Source organism: Oryx dammah, unplaced genomic scaffold, assembly GCF_014754425.2.
Source record: "Oryx dammah isolate SB20612 unplaced genomic scaffold, SCBI_Odam_1.1 HiC_scaffold_17, whole genome shotgun sequence".
Lineage (NCBI taxonomy): Eukaryota > Metazoa > Chordata > Mammalia > Artiodactyla > Bovidae > Oryx > Oryx dammah.
This window is the reverse complement of record NW_024070201.1, coordinates 1,723,170-1,741,104: the sequence shown is the minus strand read 5'-3', so window position 1 is coordinate 1,741,104 and position 17,935 is coordinate 1,723,170. Positions and strand designations below refer to the sequence as shown.

At 36.5% G+C, this 17,935-nt stretch overlaps 1 protein-coding gene across 7 annotated transcripts in view; it reads left to right on the top strand.

Annotated features, from left to right (window-relative positions):
• The window catches only part of GRIA4 (glutamate ionotropic receptor AMPA type subunit 4), a 635,903-nt gene that overhangs the window by 535,705 nt on the left and 82,263 nt on the right, over window positions 1-17,935 (top strand). For all 7 annotated transcript variants that reach the window (XM_040257825.1, XM_040257824.1, XM_040257823.1 and 4 more), the window contains 3 exons: window positions 8,856-9,014; window positions 13,911-14,078; window positions 15,739-15,843. In XM_040257825.1, coding sequence (XP_040113759.1) covers window positions 8,856-9,014; window positions 13,911-14,078; window positions 15,739-15,843 — 432 coding nt within the window. The remainder of the gene's footprint in view (window positions 1-8,855; window positions 9,015-13,910; window positions 14,079-15,738; window positions 15,844-17,935) is intronic.

The window sequence follows — 17,935 nt, the reverse complement described above, 5'->3', positions numbered from 1 at the left end:
CAAAAGTGTGGTGTGGTTAACTTCAAGGCTACACTTGTTTTTCTTACATTCTCACTATGTTAACTAATGCGCTCCCAGGTGCACAGTGGATAAGAGACATGGGAACTTAGCAACAAGCATTGGCCCAATAATGAAATCCTATGCCTAGCACTACTCTAATAACTTTTAACTCTTTAACAGGCTCTATGTTTTAGGCTTTCCATGCCTCTCACAGTTGGGAGGATGTAAATAATCATATGCGTAGCTGCAAGAGTCTGGATATATCTGCCAAGCAAGCTAAAATGCTAACAGAGGGGTATTGATTGGAAATATTCTTTTCATGTCCAGGAGACTTATTAGCTATAGCCCTAAGTTGATCTTTTCCAGAGAAAGGTGGTCAGGAATAGCCCCCTGTTCATGTCAGAAGAGTTGGTGAAAGTCATGAAATAGTAAAACAGACAGATTCTGGTTTGGAGGTAGACGTTCCAGAAAGCCTAGAGAGCCCCTTGAGTTCTGAAGCCTTGCTTAACAGTTCTCTTCCACATGACTTTTGTCATGGGTGGGATTTCCCATGGTGGCTCCCGGCAGGGGCAAATGTGGTCACTTATTTACGCTCACTTGTTCAGTTGTGTTTTGGGGAGGGAGGAACCCTGCAAACAATTTCACTGGTGTGTGTGGGGAGTGCTCGCAGTGTATGGACCACACTGGGTTTGCCCAAGCTCACGGCTTGTGCTTTCTGGTTCTACACTGCTCAGGCTGCAGGGTGCTCTGCAGGGCACTGTCCAAAGCAGGCCCTGGGTTTCATGCACTTCTCAGGTCTAATCCACTCGGGTTCAGGTTCTCGGGCACTCCACAAGGGCACAGACTCTGGTGGGCATGCGTTTTGTGCCCTTCCCAGGTCTAAGCAGTTCAGGCGACCAGGAGCTTGAGGAGCACACTGTCCCAGGTGGGCCATGCATCTTAATCACCTCTCTGGTCTTGGGTGTGCCATGTGTCTCCTCTGGGAAGCTGATCTCAGGCTATGACCCTCCTGGCAGATGTCAAATATCCAGGATCCCAGGAAGACGTGGTTAGCAACTGGGGGCCTGCTCACAGTTTGGTGGAGGATGCCAGTCTCTGAGGCCGAGATTGGAGCAGCCCGTTGCCTTCTGGCTCTGGCTGTAGCCCGCCTGCCTCTCTGCATCTGGCAGGGAGGGGATTGTATGCAACTGGCTAGCACTCCTTTGGTGATCACTCAATCATTTGCTCTGTGAGTGGGCCAGGCTGTGCATTAAGTTAGAGCATTTCGCAGGAAAGTTCTTTCTCTCTCTCTCTCTGGCTATCCCACGGTTTGGGCTGCTGTCTCCTGTTAGCTCCCTCAGATTCTTCTCAGGGCATTCAGGCCTGGTCCTTACCCTAAGCATGCAGCCTGTGCCTCCCTGTCCAGCCTCTGGTGGCTGATGCGAGCATCTGGGCTACTTCTCTGCTGGAAGTTTTGGTTAGGCACCTATTTTGTGGGTTTTTTTTCTTTTTCTGCCCAGTTACGTTGCTCTCTGAGATTCCAAAACTCCCCACAGATCTGCAGGTGAGAGAGTTTCCTGCTGTTTGGAAACTCCTCCTTCGTGACTCCCTCCCCAGGATAGGTCTCCATCCCTAACTCTTTTGTCACTCTTTTTGTCTTTTATATTTTGTCATACCTCCTTTTGAAGAGAAGGGGCTGCCTTTCTGTGCAGACGTTGTTTTGTGGAAGTTTCTCAGCATTCAAATGACCTTTTGATGAATTTGTGGGGGAAAGTGGTCTCTCCGCCCTATTCTTCCACAATCTTGGGACCACCTTTCCAAGTCAATTTTTAACCTAACATTTAAAAGGTGTTAAAAGGGAATTTCTCCCATTCTATTTGACACTCTTTCTTTTAAGTGCACCTGAGCTGTCTCAGTATGATTTAGTCAACATGTGAACCTGAAATGCAAAACAGCAGAAATTCTTTCTTAATTAGAAAAATATAAAATAAGTATTTATTAAACACATATGATATGATGAACCTGTATATTTACATCAGTAATCATTAGGATATCTGAAGTTCTCTAATTTATTAATTTCACTTTCCCTCTCCTTCCTAGAGGATGTATCAACTCTAAATGAAAATTAAAAGGAAAGCCAAGTTGGAAATTAATATTTTCTTAGGATGCCATTAACTATTGTGAAATGCACATGTTGTTGAATAGCCCATTTCAATAAGCAGAAACTCTCTCACTGGTCTCCCCTCTGCCCTCTGGGGCATTATTTACTTAGTTATTTAACCACTGACCACCTCTCCCTTCACTGCTCTAGGACTGTAGAGATAATTTTATTACAATATTTTCCACACTTTCATTTCCACAGTCAGTTCAGTTTGGTTCAGTAGCTCAGTCACGTCCTACTCTTTCTGAACCCATGGACAGCAGCATGCCAGGCTTCCCTGTCAATCGCCAATACCTGGAGCTCAAACTTGCTCAAACTCATGTCCATCGAGTTGGTTATGTCATCAAACCATCTCATCCTCTGTCGTCCCCTTCTCCTCCTCCCTTCAATCTTTCACAGCATCAGGGTCTTTTCAAATAAGTCACTTCTTCACATCAGGTGGCCAAAGTATTGGAGCTTCAGCTTCAGCATCAGTCCTTCCAAAGAATATTCAGGATTGATTTCCTTTAGGAAGGACTGGTTGGATTTCCTTGCAGTCGAAGGAATTCTCAAGAGTCTTCTCCAATACCACAGTTCAAAAGCATCAGTTCTTCAGAGTTCAGCTTTCTTTATAGTCCACCTCTCACATCCATACACAACTACTGGAAAACCATAGCTTTGACTACATATTGGCAAAGTAATGTCTCTACTTTTTAACATGCTGTCTAGGTTGGTCATAGCTTTTCTTCCAAGGAGCAAGCATCTTTTCATTTCACCACTGGCTGCAGTCACCATCTGCAGTGATTTAGGAGCCCCCCCAAAATAAATTCTCTGTTTCCATTTTTTCCCCATCTATTTGCCATAAAGTGATGGATCGGATGCCATGATCTTTGTTTTTTGAATTGTTGAGCTTAAAGCCAGATTTTCACTCTCCTCTTTCACATTCATCAAGAGGCTCTTTAGTTCTTCTTTGCTTTCTGCCATAAGGATGGTGTCATCTGCATATCTGAGGTTATACTGATATTTCTCCCAGCAATCTTGATTTCCACTTGTGCTTCATTCAGCCCGGCATTTCACATGATGTACTCTGCATAGAAGTTAAATAAGCAGGGTGACAATATACAGCCTTGATACACTCCTTTCCCAATTTCAAACCCATCTCTTGTTCCATGTCCAGTTCTAACTGTTGCTTCTTGACCTGCACACTGATTTCTCAAGAAACAGGTAAGGTGGTCTGGTATTCCAATCTATTGAAGAATTTTCCACAATTTGTTCTGGAAACTGTTTGTTCCACAGTTCCACAGTATCCTGTGCTTAAAAACTAAAACCTACTTAGTCATCAAAGTAACCTTCCATGAAAACTGCTTTCCAGTCTACAGCCTATCGATTTTCTATATGAAATTAGTTTAAAATATGAAAGAAAAAATATTGCCTATACTCAAATAGACATAGCTAAAATTAACTGAGTCACTTACTATTCTTCAGATTATAACTAAAAGAAGCTTATAATCAGATTGGTAATCTTTTTTCCTTTACCTTCAACATAGCAACAGAATGGAATCAGAGAAATGTAAACTATTATTTATCAGTTAGGCTTTACATCAGATGATTTTTCTGAAGGCTGCAGCATTGTCTGCAGGTATTGTACCTGTGGGAAAACTCTATCAAAAAAAAAAAAAAACTTGGCAGGTATTCTATTTCACCAACTCCTAAAATAAAATAATAATGTTATCAGTTAGCAACTAATGCAATAGTTGAATCACTGTAGCTTTTGGAAAATTGAAATTATTTGCCTATCTCTGGGTCTGCTCTATCTTCTCACTTTTATGAACAAATGTTCAACTGACATTTAACTAGCTAGAGACTGATAGTGTTTTTCCAGTTTCAAAAATCATATATTTCATTTCTGGTGTCTAATTTTCTTCCCAGTAAAATGAGAATATTACTGATGAACTGTCAAATCAGCTAGCATATAATTGACATGAAATAAATATTTATTGACTTAATTAATTAACAATAGCCATTATTTATTAAATTCAAACCAGATGTTCTAACTGTATTAGCATTATCTTTCTTATTTTGCATGTGGGAAACCTAAGGCTAAAAAGTTGCAGAAATGGGATTCAGAGCCTGGATTGCTTTCTACAGTATCTCCCTGCCTTTCCTAAGAATACTATGATAAATATCAAAATTGAAAACACATGAAAAGTGAAAGTCGTTCAGTCGTGTCCAACTCTTTGCAACCCCATGGACTGTATAGTCCATGGAATTCTCCAGGCCAGAATACTGTAGTGAGTAGCCATTCCCTTCTCCAGGGGATCTTCCCAACCCAGGGATCTAACCCAGGTCTCCCACATTGCAGCGGATTCTTTACCAGCTGATCCACAGGGGAAGCCCTATTTCTTCAAGGGAAAACACATATTTGTGTAAAAATACACAAGAGCATAATTTTTAAAAAGCAAAGTTGAGAATCTTTTGGTTCTAATATGTATTTGCTGGGAGATCTTGAATAGTTTTGCTTTAACCCACTGACACTTGGCTTCGTAATTTGTAAGATAGGATATATCTCATAAGTTTGTTGTGAGAATTAAATTAGATTGATAATCAGTGGAATGTGCTTACCACAATGCCTGATACATAATCAGCCCAGTATTAATATTAACTATGAATACACACTCTGGGTCTTTCATCGTCCCTTAGTTGCCAGTAGCCAGACAGTAACATGCATATATTGGCCAGTAAGAAATTTCTCTTTGTTATTAAAATTAAAAACAGGGAAGTTTCCAAAATCATGGCTGAGACACATGCAACAGGATAGGTAACACTAGGTTTGCCTCTTCTCCTTGATTCCTACTATAACTGTAGGGTCACTGCTGCATAATTTATGTTGACAAAAAAAGGGGGAAAAGATAAACTTTTTCTCAAGACTACTGAATCAAATTCACATTAAAAAAAAAAAATTTCCTAAATACTTAAAGGGGACAGACAGGAAAGCAAGTGCAGATGCTTCAGACTCTGTGTGTGTGGTTTACTTTTGTCTGAGTTAATGTCTTTGGTTATAATAATTCACTTTTGTAATATACTTTTTGTCTTTTTCCTATAATTGTTTGTTCACGAAATTGGGTGTGTGTTTTTGTAAGTTACCTCAAATTTCTAATGGAAAAATAGAGCCAGGTATGGAATACATATGTAAAAGGTAGAGAGAGAGAGAAATGAGAGATAAACAGATAGATGATAGAAAGATATAGCTAGAAAATAAATAACTTTTTTCCAGAATTTGTTTAACTTAGTTAACTACCTCTGAACCAAATGACGTTACACCTTCCTGTCCACTTTCCTCACTCCACCTGCTGGGACTTGTATATTTCCCTACCACACGTAAATGGCCTATTTGCTCTCTTCTCATGCACTGCCATTTCCCAGAACTATGAGGAGTGTAGTGACTGATATAATCAAAGCTTTCACCCTCTCTGTCTCAAAACACTATCTCTATCTTCTTTTAAACCACTTTGTAACTAAGCTGAACCTCCGTGAAAAGTGTTACACATCACAGACTCAGAGTACCATAAAACGTTAATATTATTATAAGACACATTTTCACACAAGACACGTATCTGCTTAGGTGTCTTATATTTGATGCTTTTCATTCATCTCCTGAATCCTCCTCCATGCTTCATAAAAGGCACTCAGAGGCTTTTCAGAAATACTGATACTTGTTAAATTGAGTTGAACTGAACTAGAAACATTTATATCCTTTTCTTTCTTTTTTTAAATTTATTTATTTTAATTGGAGGCTAATTACTTTACAATAGTGTATTGGTTTTGCCATACATCAACATGAATCCACCACGGGTGTACACATGTTCCCCATCCTGAACCCCCCTCCCCCTCCCTCCCCATACCATCCCTCTGGGTCATCCCAGTGCACCAGCCCCAAGCATCCAGTATCCTGCATTGAACCTGGACTGGCGATTCATTTCTTATATGATATTATACATGTTTCAATGCCATTCTCCCAAATCATCCCACCCTCTCCCTCTCCCACAGAGTCCAAAAGACCATTCTATACATTTGTGTCTCTTTTGCTGTCTCGCATACAGGGTTATCCTTTTCTCATGTGTTATATTTTTTTATTGAAATATACTTGATTTGTAATGTGTTAGTTTCAGAAGTAAAGTGATTCAGTTATACACATACTCATGCGTGTGTGTATATATGTATTTATATATATATATATTCTTTTTCAGATTATTTCCCATTATAGATTATTTAAAAATATTGAATGTAGTTCCCTATTATATATGTTAGCATATTGTTTATCTATTTTGTATGTAGTAGTATATATTTGTTAATCCCAAATTCTTAATTTATCCTTCCCACCTCTCCTCCTTTAGTAAACATAAATTTGCTTCCTATGTCTGTTAAGTCTGTTTTGTAAATGAATTAATTTGTATTATTTTATTCTAATTCCACATACAAGTGATATCATATGATATTTGTCCTTTTCTGTCTGACAATTCAGACAGAGTATGATAATGTCTAGGCCCATGCATGTTGCTGCATGCATTCCTTCTATTATGGTTGAGCAATATTTCATAATGTGTATATGCCATATCTTCTTTATTCATTCATTTGTTGATGAACATCTAGGTTGTTTCCATGTCTTGGTTATTGTGAATAATGCTACTATGAACACTGGGGTGCAGATGTCTTTTCAAATTAGAATTTTCTCCAGACATATGCCCAAGAGTAGAACTGCTGAACCATATGGCAACTCTATTTTTAGTTTTTTAAGGAACTGCCATACTGTTCTCGGTAGTGGTTATACCAATTTACATTCGCATCAGACAGTGTCAGCGGGCTCCCTTTCCTCCACACCCTTACCAGCATTTATTATCTGTAGACTTTTTGAAGATGTCTATTTTGACTTGTGTGAGGTGATCCCTCATTGTGATTTTGATTTGCGTTTCTCTAATGATAAGCAATGTTGAGCATTTTTCATGTGCTTTTTGACCATCTGAATGTCTTCTTTGGAAAAATGTCAGTATAAGTCTTCTGCCCATTTTTTTTTTTTTTGATTGGGTTGCTTGTCTTTGTGATATTAAGCTGTATGAGCACTTGTATTAAGTCCTTGTCAGTCACATCATTTGCAAATATTTTCTTCCACCCTGTAGGTTGCCTTTTCATTTTGTTTATGATTTCCTTTGCTGCTCAAAAGTTTTTAAATTTGATTAGTTCCCATTTGTTTATTTTTGCTTTTATTTTTTTGGCTTTCAGAGACTGACCAAGGCAATAGTGCTCAATTTATGTCAGAGATGGTTTTGCCTATGTTTTCTTCTAGGAGGTTTATGGGATCAGGTCTTGTATTTAAATCTTTAAGGCATTCTGAGTTTATATTTATGTATGGTTTGAAGGCATGTTCTTACATCATTGATTTATATGCAGCTGTCCAGCTTTCCGAAGCCACTTGCTGAAGAAATTGACTTCCTTTTCTCCATTATGTAGTCTTGCCTGTCTCATTGAAGATTAACTGACTGTAGGTTGTGTTGGTTTTTTCCTGGGCTCTCTATTCTGTTCTATTGACCCATATGTCTGTTTTTGTGCCAAGACCATGCTGTTTTGATTACTGTAGCTTTATATTACTGTCTGAAATATGAGACAGTTAGGTCTCCACCATTGTTCTTTTTCTTCAAGATTGCTTTTTAATTCTGGGTCGTTTGTGACTCCATATAAATTTTAGGATTATTCATTCTAGTTCTGTGAAAAATGTCATGGTTATTTGATAAGGATCTCATTAAATCTGTATATTACTTTAGGTAGTTGGCCATTTTAATAATATTAACTCTTCCAATCTAAGAGCATGGGTTATTTTTCTATTTCTTTGAATCGTCTTCAGTTTCCTTTATCATTGTTTTATAGATCTTAGCATTTAAGTCTTTAACCTCTGTGGTAAAGTTTATGCCTAGGTATTTTAAGTTTTTTTTGATGTATCTAATAATTTTTTTTTACATTCACTTTCTGATATGTATTATTAGTGTTAAAATGCAGCAGATTTCTGTATGTTAATCTTGTATCCTATTACCATGCTATTTTTTTAATCAGTTCTAGTAGTTTTTCTGTGGAATCTTTAGCGTTTTCTATATATAATATCATGTCATCTGCAGATAATGACAACTTTACCTTTTCCCTACCAATTTGAATAACATTTTGTTTCTTTTTTTTTTGTCTAATTGCTGTGGCTAGGACTTTCAATAGTATGTTGAATAGAAGAGGTGACAGTGGGCATCCTTGTTTTATTCCAAATTTTAGCAAGAAGGCTTTCAGATTTTCACCATTGAATATTATGTTGACTGTAGGTTTGTCACTAATAGCTTTTATTATGTTGATATATGTGTCCATTATATTCACTTTGATGGGAATATTTATCATGAATGGATGGTGAATTTTGTCAAATGATTTTTCCATATCTGGTGAGATGATCATGTGATTTTTGTCTTTTTTTATTGTTGTTGTTGTTGATGTGGTGTCATGCATTAGATTTTGAATGACAGAGTTTAACAGCTAAATTGACATAATTGTTATTATGTCAACATTGACATAATCTTCCAGTTGTTTATAGCCATCACTTTTGAATCATATTGGTTAAAAATTCATGTTAACATTGAGGAGCCAAAATGTTAACTATTAACTCCAGTAATTAACTAAGCTTAACAAACTGTCATACTGATTTTTATAGGGATTCAAGGATATTTCTCTTGAGAGATTTATACACGGTGGAGCCAATGTTACAGGATTCCAGTTGGTAGATTTTAATACACCTATGGTGACCAAATTAATGGATCGCTGGAAGAAACTAGATCAGAGAGAATATCCAGGATCTGAGACACCTCCAAAGGTATTTATTTGTTTTTATCTTATGTATTTTTAGTACTTTTTAAAATTTAAGGTAGAAAGTTCATTATGCAATTCTTCTATTTTGTCAGGCACAGTTTGGCCTGGGACAGAAATATTTTGTCACTATTTGTCACACAAATCAATATTTTCTAAATTTTTATATTTTATGGAGGAGATGTTAGCCATTTCCTCAAGTAGTTTATTATTATTATTAATTTGCATGTGAATGTCCCTGAATAAATTATATATTTTTAAAATTATTTCAAATGTGAATAACCACTAGTAACTATTCCACTCAGAAAACAACTATATTTGCAAAATGATTTACAATAAGTAAGGAAAGTGGTAAAAAATGTAAAATATATAGCTTCTGCAAAATTTCTCTTTCAATTTAACAGTAAAATGTCAGATTGTTTAATTTAATCTGACAGACATTGCAGAAGTATGTTACTGATATTTGTAAAGGGAGTTGGTAAATTTCTGATCATAAGCACATTTTTTTCTCTCCTGAAAAGATAAATTCCTTCGATATCATGTAGATAATGGCATAATATTTCTTAAACTCTAACTTAGTGGTTTTGAGCTTCTCCATAATAAGATATTGAGTCGGTAATGCCATCTGACTCAATGGGCATGAATTTGAGTAAACTCCAGGAGTTGGTGATGGACAGGGAGGCCTGGTGTGCTGCAGTCCATGGGATCATAAAGAATCAGACATGACTGAGGACTGAACTGAACTGAACTGATAATAAGACTTCATCATTTAAACAACTTTTACTAATCTCTCATTGACAGTGTATTCAAGTAAAAAGTTTCAAACATAATTTGGAAATTGAAGCCTAGAAAACTATAATCTATGGTAGAAAATCTCAATTCTTCCAGCTTTGTCAATTTCCTCTGTGTAGTATAGCAGTTTGGCTAGTCATACCGTTTTCACTACTTTCAAAAGAAAGCATTTACTGAGTATCTACTATGTGTCAAGCACTATAGTCCACCCTCTGATTTTACAAATTTCTAAATGCAAGATATTAAATGGTATGTTAATTGATTGTCCTTGAGTCAAGGACCAGATTTTTTAAATGTTTGCCCAGGACCAAGTTATGAACTCCTTGAGCCTTAGACAAGAGCATTGTCCACTATATTGCACCACTTTGCAAGCTTAGATAATACATATGAAAGCATATTAAAAAGCAAAAATATCTTCAAGATGCACACCACCTTCAGGATAAAAAGAAACTTAAGAAGTCTTTCAGTCTGCTTTTCCTTCAAGCTGGCTCAGAGGAAAATTATCCCAAAGGCTCAATTATTTCAAATATTAACACACAAGGAAAAACAAGCATCAAGCTTCCTTCCAAACTCATCTGAATAATTTCCTTTACAGCATGTTCCTCCCATTATTCATCAGTGTATGTAGAAACAGTCTTGCCCTTCTCTTTCTTCTCTTTCTTCTCTTTGTTCCTCACATATTTTTCAGCTATTTTTTTAATCTCAGCATTTATTCTATAAACCATCTATTCAAGTCCTTATTATCCTGAGAGTTTCAGTATCTAGAATGGGCTTCAAACTTCTTGGCAGTGTCTTGTAGTTCCTTGTAACTGTTTTTTGTTTTTTTTTTTTTTTTTAATTTCAGTGACAATGTGTAATAATATTTGTCCACTGTGGTCCTTCTGTCCAGATACACTGGTGTGGTTATTCCTTCCCTCTTTTGCCTTTAGCCTATCATAAGGTGTACTATTTGAAAATCTCCAACCAGACTTATCTATGTCATAGCTTTGGGCACTTTGTTTTATTTTTCACAGCTCTCTTAGTATGCTAGGTATCCAGTGACCATTTAATAAATACATGCAGTCATTTCTCATTATTTATGGTAGTTACATTCTATAAAGCTGCCATGAACACTGAATGAACGAATATTGAACCCTTACTTCTAAGGAAAATTACAAAGTTAGGCACAACAGTTTTGTCAACCAATCAACACATACACTTTGTTATATGTATGTTTCTGTTTAAACATCTTATTTAAGATATTGTCAATCAGTTAATATTAATTGAATTCACAGTCAGTAGCAGTATAACTCAAGCCTGAACAAAGCTTACTGAACATATATTTTCTCTATAAAGCACATCACAGCCTTCTTGCACTCAGGAACACTAGACAGGACTTTAACACTACACCTTTGGGCCATCTGTGTAGGCTTCCCAGGTGGCACTAGTGGGATCCCTGGGCCAGAAAGATTCCCTGTAGGAGAAAATGGCAACCCACTCCAGCATTCTTGCCTAGAGAATCCCATGGTCAGAGGAGCTTAGTGGGCTACAGTCTATGGGGTTACAAAGAGTAGTACAGGACTGAAGTGACTTCACACACATGTAGTTGTCACAGTTCCTAGCTAGTGTCTAGCACACTTTTCAAAGAACTCTCAGATATAATATGAAATTTTATCCTCACAACTACACAGAAAATAGTCATTATTTTATTTTGTTCTGTTTTGTACTTTGTAACCAGAAAACATACTACACATTTCCATAAAACTATGAATGGAATTAGAATTCATGTAGTTATTTCTTCTCAAAACCTAGATCCCTGTTACTGCACTATGATTCCACCAAACTATACCTTTTTATATACAATCTTTGATAAACAGAATTCATCCCATCATTCTAATCACTGCTTAAAGCAATAAATAGCTCTAGGTCAACACTTAGTTTCAGTTAGTGTTAGTTGCTCAGTCGTGCCCAACTCTTTGCGATCCCATGGACTGTAGCTCACCAGACTCCTCAGTCCATGGAATTCTCCAGGCAAGAATACTGGGGGGGGATTGCCATTTCCTTCTCCAGGGGATCTTCCCAACCCAGGGATCAAACCCAGATCTCCCTTATTTTAGGCGGATTCTTTACCATTTGAGCTACCAGGGAAGTGTGCCTTACTTCCAAAATGAAGAGTATGTTTAATAAGAATGTCTAGATTCCATCTAGAAATTTATGGGCATATGTGCCCATAAATATGATTTCTTGGACTGTAGCACAATAGGACTCATAGAAAATAATGAAATCCTTTTAAAAAGTAAAACCAATTTTAACTACTGCTTCTTTCCATTTATCAGCTCTATGACCTGTCAAAGGCTTTGCCACTGGCTGAATATCCACTTTGCTCTGCTCCAGTCTGTACGATATCTGTTCTCTTTTGTAGTTCACTTGTTTCATTAAAATGAATGGACTTTTTAAACACAGCAAGTGCTTTTGCTTTTTTGGTGTCATATCTTCTCAGGTTTTTTCTCCCATTTAGAAAAACAACAATAGTTTTCTTTTTTTCTCTCTTGATCCTAGACTGTTAGCATTGCTTTTTATTTTTTCTTTCTGTGTCAATGCTTGTTTTTCATTTCTTGCCATCCAGAAAGATGATTTGATGGCTTTCTCTACCCAAAAGTATGTTGGTCCAGGCAGGGGAGGAGGTATATCCATTTTTGGTTAAGTATCTTAATTTTCATCAACCATACCACTCCAATTATGAGTGTGTATGTTTATCTTTAAGTCCATTTTTTCATGTCCTTGAAGAATATATAGCAAGACTTATAATTTACATGTCACATATAAATCTTTCTGATGAAGCTTTAATTAGATTCTTTACCATTGAAAAGTTCTTTGTTAGAGTTTGTATTCTTTATCTTATCTGTATTTCAGTCCTTCCTGGGAAAACTGACTGCTATACTTAATAGTCATATTGCCTAAGTTTACTTACCACAATTTAAATTTCTAATGATTTTTCTTAATTTATAAGCATCAAATCAAGATCATCTTCCATGTTCCATGACACAAAGCTACCCTTACTATAAGCTTAGAATGTGTTAATCATATAGAATTGTGCATATATGAAATTCTTGAAAGAGAAAGTGTAGTTTTTCATCATGATCAGTGGTTCATGCTCTGCCATACTTCAAGAAAATCGTACCATATTTTTCATATGATTAGGAATTCTGTAAACAGATTTTACAAGTATTCCTTGTTCTCTTAATTTTCAGATTAAACAAACCACATTTTCTTCTCAGTGTTTCTTCATTTTCTCTCTTAACCTTAATAATCTTTTCCTGAGATTATTTCTCTTTTCTCAAAGAGAAGCATGGGAGACCATCAGAAAACAGATGATCTGTATTTTTTTTCTCCACTTTGATCCTAAGTTACAATAAAAACTTAGAGAAATGATCTAACCTTCCTGAACACACTCTGCAGGCATGGGCATAACAGTACTCATGTTTATTTAGCAATGTGTATATACTTTTGGTAAATAAGTAGATGTTACTTCTGGTACCCTATATTTAAAGTAACAATAAGTATTCCCATTCATTCTTCTGAAAAACTAGACAGAGATAAACACTTTAAGTCAAGAAACATATATGAAATCTAAGGAAAACCTGATGGACATTGACAGAAGGAAAGAGTGAAATACCCCAGCCCTCCTGAGGCTCACCCACAACAAGAGACTACAAGGTAGATTGTGGAAATACTGCATTTAGTCTTTTAAAAAAGTACATTAGCTGTTTCTACTTGGACACAACAGAAAGACCTCACCTAGAGGGTTTGCTTCTCCCAACTGATGGAAAACTGTGCAATAGAATTTCTATTTTACAGAGTATGTTTTCTCCTTTTTTAAAATCATAGTGGTAAGAACTGATATACAGTGTTTGTGATAAGGCAAAAGTAGAAACTTCTGCAGCTATAGGAAATTAATTAAAGTTAAATTAAAGGAATTTAATTTAAGGGGAAGTTAAATTAAAGGCAGTAATTTATCTGCCCTTCAGATAGCATGGTACTTTATGTCAAAAACCCACATAGTCCCCAGACAAATCCTAAAGATTGATAAGAATTTAACATTTTACCATTATATTTACTTTAATTTTGTTAGTATACATCTGCTCTGACTTATGATGGAGTCCTTGTGATGGCTGAAACATTCCGAAGTCTCAGAAGACAGAAAATTGATATTTCCAGGAGAGGAAATGCTGGAGATTGTCTGGCAAACCCAGCTGCTCCATGGGGCCAGGGAATTGACATGGAGAGGACACTCAAACAGGTAACTCACAATTTTATTTATGTTCAGTTTGTTTCACATGTGGATGTGTGCTAAGTCACTTCTGTTGTGTCCAACTCTTTGCAACCCTATGGACTGCAGCCTGCCAGGGTGCATGGGATTCTCCAGGCAAGAATACTGGAGTGGGTTTCCATGCCCTCCTCCAGGATATCTTCCCAACCCTGCATCTCTTATGTCTCCTGCATTGGCAGGCAGGTTCTTTACCACTAGAACAACCTGGGAAGCCTTCAATTTATTTCACTGTCCTTTTTAAATGGAGTATTCAGGGAAACAAAATAATCTATTGGCAAATACTTATATATTACAATTTCCATTTTAATATATTGAGCCATTGTCATTTCTGAGACATTTCTACATAGGATACTGGATAGAATGGTGGAGGTAGTGGTTTATTTGCTAAGTCATGCCCAACTCTTTGTGAAGCCATGGACTGTAGTCTGCCAGGATCCTCTGTCCATGGAATTTCCCAGGCAAGAATACTGGAGTGGTTTGCCATTTCTCCCCCCAGGGGATCTTCCCAACAAAGGAATTGAACTCACATCTCCTGTTTGGCAGACAGCTTCTTTACCACTGAGCCACCTCGGAAGCCCACTAGATAGAATACTGGTGTTTATATGTTATGTAGATGCTGTAGATGCTTAGCCATTAAGCTAGGTTATGTAACAGTAATCAACAACCCCAAGCTTCAGTGGCTTAAAACAGCAAAGGAGGATTTCACACTCACAGACACACATCAGATTAGTAGGGGCACTCTGCTTTTTATAATCATTCAGGGGCCCAAGCTGACATAGCAGCTACCATCTTGAATGCTGCAAAAGAAAAGAGTTGTAGGGAGGTTTCTAATTGGCAATTAAATGCTTTAGCACTCATTACATGTGTTTACAACACTTTTGTCAGAAAGAGTCACAGAGACCTAGCTAACCAGAAAGGGTCCATAAAGAACAAGCCCACCTTGGGCCCAGAATGCAGAAGAACCTGAAATATTTGGCATACAGTCTTAGACTACTATCTACTGACTGTCTCAATAGACCTTCAAATTGCCTTGTAACCTTGGATTAAGTATTTATTTTAGTCTTTTATAGTTATATAACAAATGATTACTGTAATATGTGTGTATTTTTAGTAATACATTTTAAATGTTCTGAAATGCCACAGGTTCAGAACATAAGTTTAAATGAATTAAAAGGATTTGGAATAAAGTACACTTGAATATTTTCAAAAAATATGTGTATTTTTCTGAATGTCTTAATTTTAACACTAGCAAGGAGAAATATGATCTGCTCTGGTTATCAGGGTTATTTAACCTATTATATGGATGTGTAGATAAAACTGAAAAGTAACTAAAAAGGAAACCATGTTTCTATTCTTACAAATAATATTTCAAAATTGAAGAAGTACAATGGAAACTTCATAATAAAAAAATATTTATCTTTCAAGTACGTAACAGAATCACTTATATATTTCTTTGATATTCATCTATCGAATTCTATCCCAGTGGCTCAAATACCCCATGGCTTGTTTTAGTGAGTTGCTTATAGATTATAGTTCCACACCCATGTGTAGTCATAAGCTTAGCAGATAAAGATTTCTGTAAGTAAAATGGCAAATGATTACATGTGTAGATTTTCTTTTTCATTCATAGGTTCAAATTCAAGGACTAACAGGAAATGTTCAATTTGACCACTATGGACGTAGGGTCAATTACACAATGGATGTGTTCGAACTAAAGAGCACAGGACCTAGAAAGGTGAGCCACACTTGAACTGTTTTCTTAGTTTGCATTTGACATTTTTAAAATTTTATAGGTGAAATATAGCTGGATAGTTTACATTTTTAAAAAATTGTGAATATGGCTAACCCTTGAACAAAGTGGGATTTAAGGAATCTAACTCTCCACACAGTCAAAAATCTGTGTCAGAATTATAATGGGCCCTCCATATATGTGGTTCATCCACTGCTGCAGTTACACATCTGAGGCTTCAACCCACACAGATTGTGTAGTATTGTGGTATTTACTGTGAAAAGAATCCATTTAAAAGTGGACCTGAGCAGTTCAAACCTGTGTTGATAAGGGTCAAGGGTCATGCTGAAATAAATTATTGTGTCATATGATTGATGTTAATGGTGTACCAAAGCTGAAATGAACCATTTACTCACTGTTTATATTCCTTATCCAAAACAAAAGCAATTTTTTAAAGGTTTAACAAAAGGAATCCCAGAAAACCCATAATATACTCTTCAGGAAAGCGCACAATGTAAGTAAGAGACTTATTCATTTTCATGTAGTCATTTCTGAAACCATTAGAGAGAGAACAAGAAAACTACTTCTAATGAATAGGCATATTATAGAAGGCTAAATGTTCCTGAAATAAATATTCAAAGAAAAGAGTTGATGGAAGATAATATTATTACAATTACTGTTAGGTTGAAGAGAGAGAGAGATACTTCAACTGAGGGACCAGGGAGGTTGTTCAGAAAGCTGCTGGTGATAGACTTTTGGATTTCAGAAGATAATTGGTGATCTTGTGATGTGACTAAGCATCATAAGCATCAGCAATGTCCTCAACATCCAAAAAGTTCTTTATATATTAGAGCAATACAATTCCACCACAGAAACTGACTATAAATTTTGCTACACCTAACATATAACTTTTTAACATTCCTTTTCTCTAGCATTAGCTAAGATGCTTAAGAAAGATATGTTCAACTTACCTTTTCTAAAAATTATCTGCTTCAACACTTGGATGTTAAAAAAACAAACTTTCCCAAATATACTTTCCTGTGTTAATATAGTATTGATAGTTACAATTTATGAAATGCCTGCTATGTTCCAAGCACTGGACTTGGTGTAATTTAATCCTCACAATGAGCCTGTAATGGAGTACTATTTTCTGCCTTTTCCCAGTGAGAAAATTATAGTGCAATTGTTGTTGTTGCTGTTCAGTCACTCAGTCATGTCTGACTTTTTGCAACCCTATGGACTGTAGCATCCAACTTCGCTGTCCTTCACCATCTCCTGGAGCTGGCTCAAACTCATATCCATCAAGTCAGTGATGCTATCCACCATCTCATTTTTCATCATCGCCTTCTACTGCCTTCAATCTTTCCCAGCATCAGTCTTTTCCAATAAGTTGGTTCTTCATATCAGGTGGCCAAAGTATTTGAGTTTCAGCTTCAGCATCAGTCCTTCCAATGAATACGCAGGGTTGATTTCCTTTAGGACAGACTGATTGGATCTCCTTGCAGTCCAAGGAACTCTCAAGAGTCTTCTCCAACACCACAGTTTAAAAGCATTAATTCTTCAGTGCTCTGCCTTATTTATGGTCCAGCTCTCACATCCATGCACGACTACTGGAAAAAAACCATAGCTTTGACTAGATGGACGTTTGTCAGCAAAGTAATGTCTCTGCTTTTTAAGACACTGTCTAGGTTTATCATAGATTTTCTTCCAAGGAGCAAGTGCCTTTCAATTTCATGGCTGCAGTCACCATCTGCAGTGATTTTGGAGCCCAATAAAATAAAGTTTGTCACTGTTTCTACTGTTTCCCACCTATTTGCCATAAAGTGATGGGATGAGATGCCATGATTTTAGTTCTTTGAATGTTGAGTTTTAAGCCATCTTTTTCACTCTCCTCTTTCACCTTCATCAACAGACTCTTTAGTTCCTTTTCACTTTCTGCTACAGTGCAATATATTATAGCTATTTGTCTAAGGCCTATAAATGAGAAAACAAAGATTTTAATTCAGATATATCTGACTTCAGAAGCTTTCTACTCATTAACCCACTTGAGTAGACTCTGCCCTAAAAGAGTTTATTTTCTAGCAAGATAGAATACAGT